The following is a 20,381-nucleotide window of genomic DNA, read 5'->3' as shown; positions in this document are numbered from 1 at the left end:
AAACTCTTGCTTTCAGTCACCCCGTTCTCAGCCTTCCTAGAACTGCTGGCTCCAGTAGTTTCTCAGGGAAGTAGGACGAGAGCGGTTGCGACATTATATATGCATAGATATATATTCCAATTGGAAGGGAGTCAGGCAGCCTTCACTGTTTACCTTTCGATCCCCCAGAAAGCAGTCCAAGGTTATTTGAGGGCAACCCCCAACACTTGAGTGAAAGCGAGAATTTGGTGTACTATAATAGATTTTGAATCCATTCTTCATTCGCAGTACATTCTCTCAAGTAAAAGTAGTACAAAGAAAATGATAGTTTTGAAAATTTACGTCTATCTAAGATCTATTTACTAGAAGAAGAGAAGTTTATCGTGTAAAAGAAAGGTTCTCATATCCTGAAATTATTCTCCTCAATCGAATGGGTCAAATTTAAAAAATGCAATATATGTACGATATTTCAATAATAAAAGATGACTTACACTCAGATATCAGCATCGACAGGAGCATATTTTGGCAGGTATTCTGGTGTGGACGCAATTTGAACTTCTGCAAACGGATAGGGGGATAACAAGGAGGAGTATGGAAATAAAGAAGTCGCTTCTGCGACACAGTCATTATTATAATTTTCATAGAGGTCAAGATGTTCATTCAGTATGATTTCCTTTGAAATGCCAATGAATGCTATCTCAGTATAGTCAGAATTGATAAGAATGAAATCAATTTTGCAAAGTATGAAGTTACCATGTTGGTTTTTGCCCACGCATACTGACATATCTTTTGCATATTTGACACCATGCAAAGTTACCATTTTTGAGATATACTTTGTGTTCTTGATCTGCCCATCGAAGCAGCTCATTATTGTTCGATTTAAAGTATCGTTATGAACTTCCGGTTTATACACACTCTTAAAGTTGGGAATATGTTTAATTTGTTTTTTAAAGCCGCCATGCTTTCTTTCAAATTTTAAAGTAGAAGAATGCTTCAAAGGCCCAAAAATTTCAATTAAAGTCGGATAGTGGAGTAAGAACTCATGTTTGGGTACTAATTTCTTATCATGAAAGCACTGAGTTCTCAATGTTAGATAACAACGTATTTTCACGCTCAGCTCAGCAACTTGACCCATAGACAAAGCTGGAGCACATACTAAACTGCAAATTATTCTGAGATGCAATATCATTTGCCGTACTGGATCATTAAAATCTTTAACAAGATCTGCAACTACTGCTGGAAATACTAAAGCAAGTCTTCTCATTTGACTAGTTGATCCTGTTAATTTTGTTTCACCTTTCTTGATAAACGGAATAAAAACAGAACCCTCCTTCGGGAACTTAATGTCGTTCAAGCGAAAATTTAGTAGTCCTAAACGAAACCATCCTTTTGACAAAAAGTAATTGATACCTAAACCCATGTCAACCTGCACAATTTCTTCGAAGACATCGTGTGCTATGCACGGAGGCAATCCAGAATTTGCAAGATGGTCATATTTCAAGGCATTCAAACAAGTTCTACTTTTGATGCCAGTGATCATTGTGTCCGATATTTTAGCCGTATTTGCACATGCAATGTAATTTACAATATTTCTCCAAACTCGCTGGCAAAACAAATTACTATTAAAATCTTTTCGGGATATTTCGCAATACCGACAGAAATGCTAAGACAAACTAAAATTCTCAGTATATCCACCGATTGGATGACTTCCTAAATTATCGCACAGCATTGCAATTAGTATTCTTAAGAAGGTCTTGACGTTTCCATCTACATTTATTTCATTTATGTCAAATAATTCATTTACATTTGTAGACTTGGACGAGTTTTCACAGTACTCTCGAATAATTGGGTCACACAACATTAATTTTAAGGTCTCCAAAATAGGAACGTAACTGTAATAGCATTCTGAGTCAGCGCCATGTTCGTCGAGAAATAGTATCTTTATCGAAATAATAATATTCAAATGTTTATGGTTGAACAGTCTTTTGTTGTAAGCATTCCTTAAAACCCCTTTCTTTTCATAAATACCATCTGTGAAACCTATGAAACTTTCATTGAACTGTTGCTCCAGTGCTTGCTTCTCACTATCAGACAAATGGCATTTTCCCAAAGAAGAAAAATAATCTTGTTTGCAAATCTGAAAGGCGCGTGACGTTTCAGTTACAATTTCTTGTTGTAGTGACTCAGTCGTATAATGTTTAGTAGTCAAAATAAGACACACATTTTCCAAAGTCTTCGTAGCTTCTGGCATATTGCATTTGGCAGGCTGTACAATAATGGATTTCACCTAGCAAGTATTATTCGAAGAATCCTTCTGAATGGCAACTTCTTGATGGTCGGTAACATCATATTCTTTATCCAAACCCGTGTCCAGAGTTTCACCATTTGCTATAACGATATTTCCTCACGATTGATTTGGCGAATCCACGATTTTTTCCACACATTCGTCGGCATAATTTTTTCCTTCCCAGTGATTTCTGCATACGTAAACAGTGTAACTTTTTGATGCTTATTTTACAGAACAATTGTTTGAAATCTCATACTGCAGATGGGAAGGTTTCTTTTTGACGTCTCAATCAGTTGTTAGATAAGTACTTTCCCTCAGAATCCGTATCCATGACCATTATACTGAAAAGGATATTAATTAATGTGTTTTTATGACGCAGGAACTACGCAGATGTAATATAAATTACAGCGAATTATAAATTAAGAAAAAATGGTAATATCCTTCTAATAATTGCTCGTGAGCTAACCCAAAAAATATTGATCGTAATTGGTTAAGAAAAAACTCTGGTAAATTTCAGCTATGTTTCGCACGTCAATTCGATCAACTACTTTTTCCCCTGAAATCGGGTTTGTACATACTCTACGTCAGCCATTGGAACGATTTATTACATATCATTCGGAGCCTAAAATATGATATAGTGAGCAATTTCGAAATATTTATAAAGCAGAGTGCTGATTCGTAGTTCAGATAAAAGTTCTCATTATTCAGTCACTTTTTTTTCTAATAAATGTTAATTAAAGGATCTATTTGGGATTAACTTCTTGCGGTATAGTGTTGGTTATATTAGTATTGGCCTTGCGCGTCTAGCCTTGGGCTGGAAAAAACAGTAACACTTTTGTTAGGTCAACTACTAGATGGCCTATCCAGCGGCTAGCCAGCCCCCATCTGGATATTTCAGCCAGAAGTAAATAAATAATTCATCAGAATTCAAAGTGAGGTTAAAAGACTTTAGAATCAATTCAATAATTTTTTTTAAAAAGGACAAATTAACTGAATTAGGTATGATTAAGTAAAGTTAGTATAATTCAAGGGGATTAAAAAAATCAACAGAATTTCAGAGAATTAAAATGAATTCAGGGTAAATTGAGATGATGGATGCAACAACTCGACAAGCGCTCGAAACCGCGTAAAAGTATTGTCCAGCGGGAAAAATCTATCGATAAAAAAATTGGTTGAAACGGAAAATAAAATATACATTCGTATTCAGCTTGACGCGGCGAAATTTTTGGAAATGAGAGCGAGTTGAAGTCAACACACGCTGCCGCTGCAGTGCTCCTCTTATCGCCCTTTGTTCCTAAGCAACTAGCCAAATTTTTAGAAAAACTTTCTCAAAGTCTAGTGAACAACTTTCTCGCGGTAAGTTATTTCAACTAATATTTTTTCGATGACTGTCCCACTGGTGGAAGTTGGCAAAACGTGGTTTTCGATCGGAATCAATTTGCTATTAAATAAAAACAAACATTTTCGCGCTTTACACAAAGTGCGTTGTTTGTAGTCATCGCTTATATATTGAGAATACACTATACAAATTTTAAGCATTTTAATCAACAAACGGCCGAATAATCGCGAGTTGTGTCTTACAAAACATCGATTTCTGATTGGAAAATTTTCCACGTTTTTATTGTTTATCTTTAGTAATAATTATCGAATCAAAAAGTTTAATAAGAAAAATTTGTCGGCCGCCTCAAGCTGAATAGGAATTTATATTTTATTTTACTTTTCGACCACTTTTTTTATCGATAGATTTTCCCGGCTGTACAATTCTTTTGCGCGGTTTCGAGCGCTTGTCGAGTTGTTGCATGTGAATTGGACACAATGAATTGGACAGGTTTTTTAAAATATGACAAAATGCATTGAATTAAGTATGATTGAAATGAATTTACAAAAACTCAAGAGAATTTAAAACAATTTGTCAAAATGCATAAGAATCTAAAGTCAGTTTAAAATAATTCAAGATAAATTACAGGAGAACATTTTATAATTGATTTTAATTGATTCAAAAGCTTTTAAAAATTGTCTTAAAATTTTTGAAGTTCTACGGAATCCCTCAATTCTTGCCATCATGAAAGCCCTTTTGTTTTTATTTTTTTTGACAGTGCTAGCACCTGTACTGGCATATATCTGGCATATATCTGGCGTCATCCGGGCCATCCTCGCAAGGTACAGTTCAGAAAAGTTAAAGGACCAAATTTTAAGGTCTTTTTTCTAATTATTTATTACTATACGACGTTATGTAAATGTAAAATACACCAACTGTTAACAGGAATATCAATGAAATAATTATTAAATAAATAATTCAAATCGATTATAATTTTTCTTTGCGTCATATTTCTTTTTTTCCCGTTGTAGGCTACTTTACAACTTTTTACAATGACAGGAAATGTAATTTTTTATGAACATGTAAACTTTTAAACGACGGAACTCAGAAATTTGATCGTGTCCGTTTTTTAGGATACAAAATATTCAACCTTCGGACTTAGAAATTTTATCGTTGATCCGTGAGGGCAATCGAGCTGGGCCCCCTGCGGGGGCCCCTATGGAACTTCCATATTGTCACAGAATTTGAAAAAAGTGTTATCGAATTTTCGTCCGAAATTCACTGTTGGTAAGTCTGAACTCATGAAACATTAAAATTTGTGGTGTCAAAAAAATATTTATCCTTTGGACTTACAAATTTTATCGATGATCCGTGAGGGCAACCGACCTGGGCCCCCTATGGAGCATTTATATTTTCAGAGTTCTACTTTTTAAAAAGTGTCATAGAATTTTTGTCAGAAATTCACTGTTTGTAAATGTGAAATCATGAAACCTTAAAATTTGTGGTGTCAAAACAATATTGACCCTTTAAAATTACAAATTTTATCATTGGTCCGTGAGAGCAGCCGAGCTGGCCCCCCTGCGGGGGCCCCTATGGAACTTCCATATTGTCAGAGTTCGAATTTCAGAAAAGTGTCATCGAATTTTCGTCCAAAATTCATGCGGGCCCCCGCCGGGGGCTCTCATAATAAGAGGGCTCAGCGGGGGGTTTCACACGCGGGATAGCTCGTCAAATCTTGAAAAATTCTTGAAAATACATTGAGAACTCCCACTTCCCTGTAAAATCATTGACAGTCTCGGAAATCTTATGAAATCCCTTTGAAACTTTTAAAATACACCAAAACATTGCAGGTCCTATAAAATCTTTCCATGTCGTCCGAAATGCTCTAAAATCATATGCTAGTTTTTTTAAATCCCTCAAAACTAAGAAAAATAAAAGAAACTAGAACCATTCAAACTATTTAAATGAAGAAAAAAAGTCTTGTGAATATTTTAGAATCTCCTAAAGTATTTCAAATCCTCTGATTTTTGAAATCCCTTCAAATTTTTTGAATCTCTTGAGAAAGCCTGGAAATTTGTTACGATTTCCTCAAATATTTCAATTCCTTATTGAAATCCCCATTAATTACCTTTTCTTAATTTTTTTAAGTGTTTTAAAAATGCCGAGGAATCTGAATCAATGCCTTCAAATGTTTTAAATCCTTTGATACTTTTGTCAGTTGACCTTCAAAATGAATGAAATAAAAACTTTTGAAATTCATGCATTTAAGTAGAAATCAGTAAATTTAGAAGAACTCCAGTAAATTGAAAAAATTAAAAAGTATTCTAGAGAATTGTAAAAATACAGGATAAATTAATAAGAATTCAGGTTGAATTCCAAAAAAATTATTTCTAATCTATTTAAACCTTAAAATCCCTACGAAATATCTCACTTATCTTGAATAAATTCTTTAAAGTCCACTAACATATTAATGAGTCCTACAAAATTCTATGATATCGGGCGAAATTTCCGAGTATTCCTGAAAATTTATTGATATACCTTGAGAGCTTACACATTCTTTAATATCATTGAAATCCTTGAAAATAAGATAAAATCCTGTCCGCACACCTCTTTTTTGGTGACTGATTAAGTTTTCTTAATTTTAATTATGCAAGAGCTAAAAAATTTTATCTTCAAAGGGTTGATTGCTTTAGAAATTCTGTATAAAATAAGCAAATTTGTCTATTTTTTACGCAGATATTGAAAAAAATTTTAATTTCAATGTTTTCTTAAATATTCAATAACATCCGAAATAATCAAGATTTCTCAATACTCTTGGGCTTATTTTTAAGCTATTTTTTCACCGTATCACAACCGCCAGGGCTCATTTTGTGCAGAATTTCAGATCAATCCCAATGGGTAATTGACTACTGGCGCAGTACTGGCGCAATGCTGGGAAGACATTGGGATGATAACTATGTTCGGTACTGCACCAGTGCTGGCAGACAGTACTGGCGCAGTACTAGATATGAAAATTCGACAGAGTTAAACCGACGCTCGTTTAAATTAGCTTTACGTTTTTTATGTAAAATATGATCAAAAATTTTTTAGTTTAGAAAATAAACATATTTGTCTATAAATACGAAAATTTCTGGTATTTCTTTATGCGCAGTTTTTGGTTGGATAGTTGGATAGTGAAAAGCAATTTTTGTAAGTATCGGCACTGTAATTAAACTGCCATTCCCCCAGTACTGTGCCAGTGCTCGTCCGCCAAGTCTTGGCTGGTCGTTGGCATGACCAACTCACCCAGTACTGTGCCAGCACTGGTCCACCAAGATTGGGCTGTCCGTTGGCAAAACCAGTGGCTCAGTACTGCGCCAGATGTAAGTGACGACTCTATGCAGGCATTTCCCATCGGAATCAACCCTTTAAAGAGAAAATTGTTTAGCTGTGGCGTAATTAAAATTAAGAGAACTTAATCGGTCATCAAAAAATAGGTTTGCGAAAACTTTTGTCCATCCTTGTAAGTATAGATAGACGTGAATTAAATAGTGATTAAACCATGAGTTAATTTATAGAAACAATGAGATTAATAAAATTTAAGTTATGAGCTGCACATAGGGTACCGTAGAATCCAAATATTAAAAATATGGTACTTAAGGACCTCAACAGAGCATAGGGCACATTACGGAATATAGGACCGATTTGTGATGCATGGATACATAAAAATATTTGCTGATGATTCAATGCTTTTAAGGTGAGCAATAGATATCGTGTAATTTTAAATATTGCAAAACAAGAATTTTTTGAAAACATCAAAATTTGCAACGGATTTTAAGATAATCAAAATTTCATTCCTTACGAGACTTAGTAGATCCGAAAAAGCGATATACTTAACGCCATTTTTTTGAACTCGAAAGTGAAGGTAAAACGCATGTAGTTATTTCAGAATGTAAACAATAATCAAATTGAAACCATAGGGACGTAACTCTGTCAATTTCTTGACTGCATTAGATAATGAAAAAATAGTCAAAGTAGGCGTCGAGCGTCTGCAAGGAAGGGTGTCGTAGCGTATTAAGATGTTTAATCCTAACGGAATGCTCAAACAAATTATTTGTTAATAGTGTAAAAATAATTGTTTTAAGAGAATAATGTTATTTAAAAAATTGTTTGAAAATGATTATCGTTGAAGCCTCCTGCCGCAAACTTTCCCTCTGCTTCCATTAACGCTTTTGCAATTAATTAAGTAGAAAATGCGAACCTCATGATAGTGTGAGTGTGAAAGAAAAAAACAGCTTTGATTGAAATTTGAAATATTAAATTGTCTACAATGTATATGTCTTTACTATAAATGGGAATGGTTGACATTTTTTGAAGGAAGAAATAAAATAATTTCAATCTGGTTGAAAATGACAATTTGGAAAATGTAAAGATTTCAAATTTTTTGTAAATTTCGCTTTGTAAAGATAAGCTTTTAACATTTTCCGCGTGTATTTTCCTCTTCCGTAAAACAAGGGACGAACAAAAAAGATAATGCACGAGCGTCTATAACCTGTCTAACTTGACGGAAAATTGATTTCCGTGTATTTAAACAAAAGCAAAACCTTCTAAGTATAGTTTATAGACGTTTACCAATTAAAATATAAATCAAATAAAAATATTAATTAAACTTACCTTCCTTTTTCAGCAAACACTTCTGAAATACCGGCAACAGTTTTACGCACGAAGTGCTGTCTTTACTGCGAATTTTTTAAACTCAATTTTGTCTTCAGTACATCACACTTCTAATCTCGTCAACGATCCAGTAATATTAAACTGATTTTTTCTCCCTCAATACTCTTCGGTTTGATCATTCATAAAAACTTCTTGTTAGAAGTAAGTAAATAATTCTGCGTTGTCACCAGCGCGGTAACAAAAGAAGCTTTGGCTCTGAATCCATTGACAAGTACGCGAAAATTTTTTTTGGCGGCACCAAATTTGTAGTGGGTGAACTTTTAAAATGATATTTACAATTTAAAACTTCAGCTTCAATATCAAGAAAACGAAAGTGTATGCAACAACGTACAATGCAATGGATAAAGTAGAACAATGATGATTAATAAATTAAAAAATGTAAAACTTCAGCTTCAATATCAAGAAAACGAAAGTGTATGCAATAACGTACAATGCAATGGATAAAGTAGAACAATGATGATTAATAAATTAAAAATGTAAATCAAGAAAAATTAAATAATAATTTGAATGACATGAAAAACGTAGCACTATTAGCTGAAAAAGAATAAACCAATATACTTGATATGAAGAAACCTGATCAATGATTTAATATTGCAAACACAATTTTATAGAAACTCTACGGTTTTTAAACTTTGATTTCTTTGTCAAATTTTTCAGCAGCATTATTATTAATAATTTAATTTCCAATTTAAATACTGTTTATCTCCGCGTTAAGTTAGCAATATTACTCAATAACGAGGAGTTAATAATTGGAAATTTAACGTTACATTCTCAAAAAGGATTTTTGCCGATTATGGTTATCTTGCAAAAATCTGCAAATTTAACTCCATGAACGTAGCTACTATTATTACCTACGAAGTTTGTGGCATATTTACAACTCACATAGTACATACTACATCGCCACGTAACAGATCCGTAAAGGAAGCGGTGAAATCACTAATAGTCCATACGCCACACCCACTTCCGTCGGATTCGCGTTTGATATGCAATGTTCTTAATGATTCTTGTTCAGGCTGATCTCCTGATTCCAAATCTGCATGATAGCCCTCTGGCATTTATGGCGTTCTCGAGATATAAGCGATTAATTAAATTTTCATTATCAATTAATTATTGAATTACCGTTCAATATTTAAAAAAATTTTCTATTGCCTTATTGTAGAGGTAAAGAAGATGAATGAAAGTTGGCCTGACACTTATTCGATGAGATCACTAGTTTTTGCAAAAAAAGCGTGAATAGGTAAAATAATGGACAAAAATTATTATCCTTTCTGTGAAGAGTAATATTTTTTTATTTGAAATTTTTTTTATAATAGAATATATGAGTTGCAATGAACAATTTTCATAATAGACGCTATTTCTCTAAAGTTAATAATTTTAAAGATAGAAGGGTTTTAATTAACGAACGAAAAAGCCTTGTAATTAATAGTCCTGTTTCTCGACAGTGATTAGTTTTATTACGAAACGTTTAACACAGAAGCGTTCTTTAATCTATAATATATATACTTTCGTATAAATTTGATAAAAAAATTATTATTTTGATATAATTACGTATCAATGTTTAAACAATCTTTATAACTGCCTGTGATTAGGTTCAATAGGCTAACAACTCCCTGGTGGGCTCGCAATTAAATTTTCGAATTATTTGAACTTTATCCTAACCTCGTAGGACGTATAGGTACAGGTGCGAACATTGATAGATTTCGATTAAAAATGATATCACTGGTTTCGGAGAGATTACAAGAAGCACTATGCAAATGTTGACTCCTTTATATCCCTTTCCCATGAAGCTGTGTCAAGTTATAAAGATTGTTTAAACATTAATGCGTAATTATATCAAAATAATAAATTGTTTATCAAATTTATACGAAAATATATTTATTATAGATTAAAGAACGCTTCTGTGTTTAACGTTTCGTAATAAAAGAAATCACTGTCGAGAAACAGGACTATTAATTAAAAGGCATTTTGAGTTCGTTAATTAAAACCCTTCTATCTTTAAATTCATTAACTTTAGAGAAATAGCGTCTATTATGAAAATTGTTCGTTTCAACACATATTTTCGATTATAAAAAAAATTTCAAATAAAAAAATATTACTCTGCACAGAAAGGATAATTTTTGTCCATTATTTTACCTATTTACGCTTTTTTTGCAAAAACTAGTGATCCCATCGAATAAGTGTCAAAACAACTTTCATTCCTCTTCTTTACCTCTACAATAATGCAAAAGAAAAATTTTTTAAATATCGAACGGTAATTCAATAATTAATTGGTAATGAAAATTTAATTAGTCGCTTATATGTCGAGAACGCCATGAATGCCAGAGGGCTATCACGCAGATTCGGAATCAGGAGATCAGCCTAAAAAAGAATCATTAACAACATTGCATATCAAACGCGAATCCGACGGAAGTGGGTATGGCGTCCGGACTATAATCCTCGTAATAGTCTAACCTAAAAACCTGTATTATCTCTCGATCGACGAAGTATTATTACCGCATCAGATACGGTAACTTTCAAATTAAAATTCGGAAATTTCTTTTAATTTTTTATAGTGCATGCATTCACAATTTAGTTTATCATGAACCTTAATTTTAATTCATTTTTTCTATGGCTAGACATAAAAAGAATGTTTTCAACAAATTTATGAAGAGACGAGTTGCATTTCTTTTTTGTTCTTCATCATGGATACTATTTAAAAGCAAATGGCTTGCCATAGTAAGCTGAATAAAAAATTTAATTTAATTTCCTAAAATATTTTTGTTAAAAATTGTTCGCCTGCTAAACAATATGATAATCAAAATAATATTTATTATGCCATATTGTTCCAGAATCTTCAGCTATATGAAATGATCTCGTGGTTTGAAGTAGCCTCGAATATAGGGAAACACGGCTAAAGACATGTCAAAATGAATAGCGAAATTACTTTCCGCACAACCCAGATTTTTGTCAAAAATCCTTTAAAAAGTATTTATATTATTAAATTAATAATTTTGTTGTTTGTGTTACTAAATGAATTTGTCACATGTAGTAAGCATTGAAATTGTTTATTCAAATGATGAGCTTTGAGAATGAAAAGATTTTAAATCTTCAGTATAACAAAATTGAGTGCTCGTAAAATTCTAGCCTTTGAAAGTAAAAAAGTAGGCAATTTTATAAACAATTTCATAGAGGTTATGAAATTCAGTTTTAAATACAGATCGTTTTAATATATTGTATTTAAAATTTGTAATTTTTCAAACTTACAAAATTTTAGGCTTTTGAAACTTGTATGTTTTTCAAGTAATAAATTAATATTAACAACAATTAACAACAGATCAGAAGTTCCGGAATTTAAAAAAGTAGACATTTAAAATGAAAACCCTATATGCCATCTATACAATGACATTTAGTTTCAGAAACTTGGAGCATGCAACACACATAAATTTCGCATTAAAAAATTGGAACACTTACTATCTATAAAGTTCAATTTTAATTTAGGAATCTTCAAACTTGCATGTTAAACTTTATCAAGCATCGGGATAAAAATAAAAATAAATGTCTTCAAGGTTATGAAAAGAAGAATAGTTCAGTTGACAGGAAATTGCAATCTATTTAGAATATTATTTCTTTTTTCCACTCTTTTGAAAATCACATCCAATTTGTTGGTATTTACCAATACACATCACGTACTTTGCTTCTGCTGGTGGTGATTACACCAGAAGAAAGGACTTTATAGTCTAAAATACAATACTTATAACAATTTTCGTCAAACACTTTGTATGCCTAAAAAACCTCGACAAAGTATCAATCTAACCATTTTTGACAAATAATTTTTCATTCACCATTTACAAGGAGATTTGTGTGAATAAGAAAAAATGCTAGACTACCCTCGCAAACTTCCACGATCTACGTGAACACTGTTGCGCATTACCTCTCGTTTTCTGCGACTGTCGACGAAGTTCTATAAGCTGAGATGTCTCAGTTCTTTGATTTCTTGTCTTTTAAATTTTCTTTAGCGAGAAATGTAAAACGCCGTTTAAAATAATATAAAATCAGTACAAAATTATGTTTTAAATTCTATCTCTTTCAAATCCCTCGACTCTCATGTAAACTCTAGAGAAAGTCTTCCAAATATTGTTAACCTTTAGAGTATTTCTTAGAGAAGATCACTGATGTCATAAAATATTTGCACATAAGAATTATTCCACTTTTATTGTGCAACTCAGTTTTTAAATATTAGTCGACTTTATTCTACATTCTCTCTCTATTTCCTATTATAAAAGGAAGTTGAATGAGTCGAACTCGAAATATATCGAAAGTCGTAACGCCTTTTCCTGATTCCTGATTGGCTTCTCATTTTGGATTGAATGTAGACACAGTAAGCGGGAAATTTGAAAATCGATATTGTACAACATTATCAATTTTCCAAGTAATTATTTGATAAAAACATAATAATTTGATCGCAGTACATAATTTTTAATGTTTTTATTGCCGCTGTACATTTTTAAAGGTTTTTATTATATTATAATAGGTCAGTTGTTTATGTCACTGACGCTGATATTTATGTTCAGGGTTGTCAAGGGAAGTGATATTCCAACGATATATAGTTACTGCAGTGCGGCTCCGATCTTGTATCGATGTCGAAAATCGAACGGACCTCTCTTTCTATCTCTAAACGTTAGAAAAAGAGGTCCGTTCGAATTCAGTCTTTGTACATGGTTTCAAGCTACGGCCATCAGAATTGGAAAAGGCCATAGACAGAGAGGGTTAATCTAGAAAGTCTACCTGTATATTTATTTCTACGAAATTTTCAATAAACCAAATAATTATTTAATAAAAACATAATAATTTGATCGCGGCTGCCAGCCCAAGCCGGCTAGGTAAGGTATGAAAGAACCTTAATAAAAACAAAAACAGGTAGGCTTTTTCTTAAAGAGCTAAGGAACCGTCTTCCAGGGTTGCCAGATTGGATGACTTGGCCATGAATTCTATTGGTCTATCTTTTCAACACGCTGTTTTTATTTGTTACCTCAGATCTAATAGACGTGATAGCGTGATCACGTGATCTTTTATTAAAAGTGATAAAAGATGTGCTTACATACTATTACGTCCTTAATACTACTTATCTTGATACCAAATGATGTTACAATAGGGTTGTTTCTAAAGTTAGATATATTTTTTCCAATAAATCGATCTTATAGTACATAAAATTCTAATTATAAAAACGGCCATAAAATATTTTTTACATATTGTTTGCTATTTTTAATTTAATGTTGAAATATGAATTTTCTATCACGATGTCGATTGGAGGGCCCCTTTGACGTCAAAGGGGTCGGATTTTCCACCAATCACAGCTCACGTTTCAGTGACTCTCAAATAACTTTTTCTGTGCCGATGTTTTGTTTTAATTATGTGCACATCAAAAATAGAAGTCTCAAAATATTGTTTAAAAAAATGTCAAAGGAGGGTTTCGTAAAAAACAATAGAGAAAATTTACCGAAAATATATATATTTATGTTATGTATAAAGAATTCATTGAAAAAGTACTTAAATGTAGCTGGTTTACTGACCAATTCCTAAATATGTACGATTTTAAAATGTGTTAATAATTGCATTTACTTTTTTCCTTCAACATACTACTGACTCGTAAAAAACCAAATATTAAAACAAGATAACTTTTTTTGTCACATAATCATGAACAAATAAAGCTATCAAATCAAAATAGTCTGAATTGACAGCAGACCATGGCCTAACCTCCTCATTGTAACTTTCGCATCGTTACATTGATAGATAATTATGAGAATCTCTGAGTCACGTGACAGCCACGTGACACCAATTTTAATAAGTGTTACCGCCTTCAATTTTTAATATTTTTTTCTGTTAAACTACGCAAAAGAACAAAAAAATACAACGCACCTTCTATTCAGCTAAAAATTATGTATTAAAAAATTATTTTATCTAAAATCGCGAAACAACCCTATTATTTTATACTAAAGCAATTTATGTTTTATTCATATAGAACTTATGTAATGTTATTATAACCATTGTAATTATGAAAAATTTTATTACAAACTTAGTATTTAGATGAGAACATAGAGACTACTGATCTTAAGGACGACGAAATATGTAAGCATACCTCATTTAAGACTTACCTTTAACAGGGCTCAAAAAGCGCAAATATTGAGCCCATGTGACCGTAAGCTACAAAACTTTCTTTTACATTTATTTCAAACAAATTACGTTTAGACGAAACACGATATCGAATTTAAAATTCTTGAAATTACATATGCAGCAAGTTCAAACGTTTAACTGGTCCTAAATTTGTGCAATTTTAAGAGAAATAAATTTTCTATCATTTTTTCCTTCAATTTGTCAGCTCTATGGATTCGAACGTTGAACCTTGGATTTATCCATTATTTTATCCTTATGGCACACAAGGTTGGAATGACAGCATATCATGTGTTAATAAACGAGGCAAAGTCTCACGATCTGCATATATTAAATATAGAATGGCAACTAGAGATAATGATGTATTTTTTATGGGTGGATGATTATTTCAACAGTGGGTTGTCGATAATTATGTGAAAATCGAAAAGGATACGATGAATTACTGTAGATTGAATCAAAAAACACTTTGCGCTGATACTTATCAGGGATTAGTTGATCATTTACAACAAAGATCAAACGATTTACATACTACAGTTGGAAAAATGATAATCCTCCCATCATCATTCTCAGGATCTTCTCGTAATATTCTACAGCACTATTAACATGCAATGGACATTGTAAGAAAATTCGGTAAGCCAGATTTGTTTATAAGTATGAAATGTAATCTAAACTGGGCTGAAGTGAAAGATAATTTATTACATGGTCAGACAGCGTCTGATCGATCAGACATTGTTTCACGAGTTTTCAGTGCAAAGAAAGATGAATTAATCCACATTATAGTAAAACAACAATTCTTCGGCGAAGTACAAGCATACGCTTATGTTGTTGAGCATGAAAAATTTAGATTACATCATGCTCATTTGTTATTAACGTTAAAACCAAATAGTAAATTAACTACTCCTGATATTGTAGATGAATATATTTCGGCAGAAGTTCCAAATCCAGATACAGATCATGAACTTCATAATATTGTTATGAAAACATGATTCACGGTCCCTGCGGAGATTGGTGTAAAGATGGTAAAGGTAAATGTAGTAAGCATTTTCCAAAAAAGTTTCAAGACGCGACAAGAATGAATGAAAACGGATATCCAACTTATCGTAGAACAGATACCGGTACTTACATATAATCACCAAAATGCAGGCACGACTGGCATATTAATCTGGAAGTAGTTTCTAGCATAAAGTCAGTCAAATATTTATAGAAATATATTTACAAGGACATGATGCTGCTTCCGTTGTAGTTACTGATATCAATAACAGCGAAAATGTTATTCATTTGAAACATGTGATCGTATGTACGGTAAATCGTTGCCAAATAAAAGATGCTATAAAAAACGCACTGGAAAAAGAAACTATGCTAATCAATTATTTTGATTTAAATGGACATGATACTGATGCCAAACGATATACGTATTCTAAAATTCCATCTCACTACGTATTTGAAAAACGTAGTGGATCAAAATGATCAATTTGGCAAAAACGAAAAACAAAATTTAACGTTATTGGAAGGATGTACTCTGTTAGTCCAACTAAAATAGAACTATCCTATCTGAGACTATTACTAATGACAATCAAAGGGACTATAAGTTTTCAAGTTCTCAGAACTGTTTATGAACAAACTTTTGATACTTTTTATAGAACATGTTTAGCATTAGGTCTCATCGAAGATGTTGCAGAGTGGGATCGTGCTATAACAGAAGGAGAAGTTTGGATGATGCCCCAACAATTAAGACGTTTATTTGTTCGTATTTTAATATACTGTCAACCCATCAATCCTGAGGAACTATGGGATAAATTTAAATATGCTATGTCACAAGATTGTCAGAGAAACTATAATATAAAAGAAACATACATAAGATCAGATAAATACCTATCTTCCTTAAGAAAGATCCGATATTAGTAGCTTTTCAACGATGCCACAAATAACTAAATTTCGGAAAAATATTGAGATTCACGATGACGAGGTATCGCTTGCTCAACATGAACAACTCGGTTAGACTCAGTAGCACACATTAAATGGAAAACAGAAAGATATTGTAGACACAATCCTTAAAGTTGCTTTGTAGAACGAAGAAAGGCCTTTAACGTCATGTTTTTATTTTGATGGACCTGTTGGCTCAGGAAAGACATACATTTATACAACTACATATCATTTTTTAAAAGGCAAGGGAAAAAATATATGCACGATGAAATTTACAGGTATTGCAGCAATATTACTTCGACAAGGAAAGACTGTACATAAAATTTTCGGTATGCCAGTTCCTTTATTTTCTGATTCCGTCTACCGTATAAAAACTCAATCTACAGATGCTCAATACTTACGAGAAGTAGATATTTCTATTTGTGATGAAGCTCTGATGGCGCCAAGGTATGCTTTGGAATTAGTAGATCGAACATTACGTGACTTCATGAATGTTGATTCACCACTTGGTGGAAAAATTATAATTCTTGGCGGAAATTTTAGGCAATTACTGCCTATGAAAAATCATGCAACTTGCAGCGAATTAGTACATTTATCTAATAAATTCAGTTCACTTTGAAAATATGTCTCTGTATTTTCACTAACGGAAAATGTGAGTATTTTACCACAAGAAGCAGAATTCGAAAAGTATTTATTGTCTGTGGAGATGGTACTTTAACCCTTTAACAGCCAAATTACTTCCACCTACTTCCTATCCAAAATAACAACTGTTTTGGAGTGTAACAGGGTCTCAGATGATAGAGAAAAACGCCATGATTCTTACTCCACTCAAAACCACCCTTAAGGCCGAAAACCACCCTTAAGTTAGAAAATAAAGTTGGAAAACTGTTGATAGGAATATTTGCACTTGAAGTATTTCAGAACATCCACAGGAGTCACCTCCAACCAGAGAAAGAACTTCGCATGTATTTGAAGGGTTGTATTTTCATCCATTAGTACAAAAAGCTAATTTCAGTCGTACGAAAAAGGAAAATATTAATTTCACTATATATTCATTCAAATGAGGAGTGATGTTCCGGTGAAGGGTTGGTATAAGAAATGTTTCTGTAATTTGAAGAGAGTATTATTGTTTTCATATCTGAATCTAACTTCATAACGAATTTGATGAGAATCGATCCTGTGGAAGCCTATTTATGAACACTGATCCCCTACAGTTAATAATTTGCAAGATAACAGAACTTTTATTAAAAGTCATTTTATCGCTTCATTTGAATAAATTATAGATAAAAACATCCTGCATGAATGTATACTTACCTACTTCAAAAATATAAGCAATATAAGAAATTAAATAAGAAATATGTAACTTCCCTCCTAGAAATAATCGATTGAACACGATTAATAACAATTAAGAGCAACCAAGAGTTAAATGGTTTAAATTGTTGCTAATTGTGTCAATCTTTCCCAATCGGATTGAATTAAGTGAATGCACTTGCCTGCAATACGCCCTCTGCAGTTTTCGTTTGTAACACAAATGACGCGCACGTGTTTATTGGTTAGATATTACATTTTTCGTACTTTAACAAAAGTCTTAAGTACTAAAAAATATAATGCTTAGGCGGTATGCCGAATAAAAAGTTAAAAGTATATGGATTAACAGCATGTAAAAATCATACCGTTTAACGATGTGATAGTGATGTAGTATGATTATCAACTAGGTAGTTTGATTTAGCCGGTATATTATTGTAAAAAATTTATTTACTTCTTTTTAAATTCATATTCTTGAAATTTGTTTGTTTGACGGAATAAAAAGCCGCATGTGAATAATAAATTGCAAAATGAAAATGCTGCAGTGAAAACTTAACCCCCAACTCAGAATAAGGGATACCCAATTGAAAACGATTGGAAACATTATAGAAGGTAGGATGGCGCCAATATTTTGAAACGCAGACTAAATAAATTATAGGTAACTCATTAAATTTTTAGTAGAAAAACTAATCCAATCCTTTTAAGTTTCTTGCAATATAACAATTTTGAATTTATAAATAAGTTTGATTTAAAATTCTTGAAAATTCTAGTTTTAAATATTTCAGATATTAAATTTTGTATACTTCAAATAATTTGGTTTGCAAATATTTCTATTTTAAAGGTTTGAAATTATTAATGTAATACTATTGGATTCATTTAGGTTTCATTAAGTTCAAAAATGAATTGAATACGTGCGGAATTCATAAAGAAAATGGTTTTCCTTCCATAAACACATACATTTTTTATTTTCTCTCCTTCTTGAAACATTGTGATTAATGGCCACATATTTCTGCAATTTTGTTTAAATTTTGATTTAATAATCTGAAAAAAGTTAATTTTTGGTCTTTATATCCAGTTATCATTCTCATAATTTCATAAAATCTTATGTAATCGTATCGACGTTTATCGACATTTTAGCTTATCAAAGAATAAGGGTTTAATTTTTAATTTACGAATTGTTTTAAACTTTGAGTTTGAAATGCTAAAATTAAGAAATTAGTAAGTTTAAATGTAAGCAGTTTAGAAACCCGAATTGTAAAATGCTATTTTTGAAGACTGCATTTTTACTTATTCAAATCAAGTCGAAACAAGATTGAAATTGTATATTTTTCATACTCAAATTTCACATGGCATAATTTTAAATGAAACAAAGTTAAAGGCTTCTGAATCCATATTGTACAATTTCAAATGCTTTATTTATAAAAAAGTTTCTAGAAGCTTGTCATTTTGACATATATTAATGAAGGTTTAAATTCGAAATCGCTGTTTGAAATGTTTTAAGTCAATATTTAGCACGCTTAGTGATTCGAAAACTTCCACTTCCATTGGCTTAATTTGTAATTTAGTCTTAAATATTTTAAATAACAAATTTTTCAGCCTCAAAAACTTAAATTTTGAATTTAATTGACTGCTGTAAAAAATTTTTAACCAAGAAATTATTCCAGATTTTGGCTTCGATTTTAGTGGCTACCTTGAGAATAATATAAAAAGTTGGTTTTACGTCAATCTTTAGTGGTAAAGGGGTAATCATAATCTAAGGATTACCGAATATAATATCACGGACATTGATGTAAATTCACTGTTTGATTTAGAATAAATTTTGTCCATTATTTTGGGTACTTATATTTCAATAAACTCAAAATTTAGAAACTTGAATCAATAAAAACTTTTTTAAATTATAAGATACATTTTTGTGTTAATAATTCCGAATAATTAAAAATTGAAACCTCTTTCTGAAAAAAATTTGATCTCTAATATTAATTTTTAGTAGTTTAATTTTATCCAAGTAATAACAGCTTGACATTTTTAAATAATAAAATAATACTTTAATTCCGAAAAACTAAAAAAACTGTCTAAATAATTCCCGCCAGATAAAAGTGCTGCCATTTCGTGGGGAATTCCAAGTACCCGATTGGGAACAATTGGGAAGGCAAAATGCTCAATCGTTGCCAATCGTTTTGGCACAATTAAGAAACACGATTCGAAACGATTGAGATATTATTTATATTATTTCTTATCGATCTCAATTGATTATTTCTAGAAGGGTTAATAAAAAGTATTGAATATTTATTCGGAAAGTGAAACTATATCTTCAATTTTTGTTCAATTCTGTCGATATTTTGTTGCTCTTTTTTTGCTCTCCGATAGTATATAATATGTTAATTAAAAACTACCCCTAAGTCATACATACTCTCCCCTCGTCATCAAAACCATTTTAAAGTTGGAAAACATCTTGAAGAGTGCAAAAATGATTTAAAATTTCAAATTGATTACATGGGACTTCAAAATTTCCCCCTCTTTATAATTTTCCCGAAAAACTACCCTTTCACGTGAACGTATACAGCGGAACACATATATGTATGAAAAAGCATAAAAAACAATACAACATAGAAAACACTGTTAATTGATATTTTTTTGCTCTGTTTTTGCTCTCTGATAATATACAATTCGTTCCCCAAAAACTACCACTAAGTCATACATACTCACCCC

General features: G+C 31.8%; 1 protein-coding gene across 4 annotated transcripts in view; it reads right to left on the bottom strand.

Annotated features, from left to right (window-relative positions):
- The window catches only part of LOC117180093, an 82,397-nt gene that overhangs the window by 43,772 nt on the left and 18,244 nt on the right, over positions 1 to 20,381 (bottom strand). Inside the window, exons 1-2 of one of the 4 annotated variants that reach the window (XM_033372412.1) lie at positions 8,238 to 8,672; positions 2,201 to 2,607 (exon numbers count right to left, since the gene is read on the bottom strand). The exons of 2 other annotated variants lie outside the window; for them this stretch is intronic. In XM_033372412.1, the coding sequence (XP_033228303.1) occupies positions 2,201 to 2,230 (30 nt within the window). In that variant the 5' untranslated portion in view covers positions 2,231 to 2,607; positions 8,238 to 8,672. Of the gene's footprint in view, positions 1 to 2,200; positions 2,608 to 8,237; positions 8,673 to 20,381 lie in introns of those variants that run through there. One more of the 4 variants, XM_033372413.1, reaches the window with a different exon arrangement.

This window comes from Belonocnema kinseyi, chromosome 9 (assembly GCF_010883055.1).
Source record: "Belonocnema kinseyi isolate 2016_QV_RU_SX_M_011 chromosome 9, B_treatae_v1, whole genome shotgun sequence".
Taxonomy (NCBI): Eukaryota; Metazoa; Arthropoda; class Insecta; order Hymenoptera; family Cynipidae; genus Belonocnema; species Belonocnema kinseyi.
The sequence above is the reverse complement of the archived record's forward strand: the minus strand, read 5'-3'. Positions and strand labels throughout refer to the sequence as shown.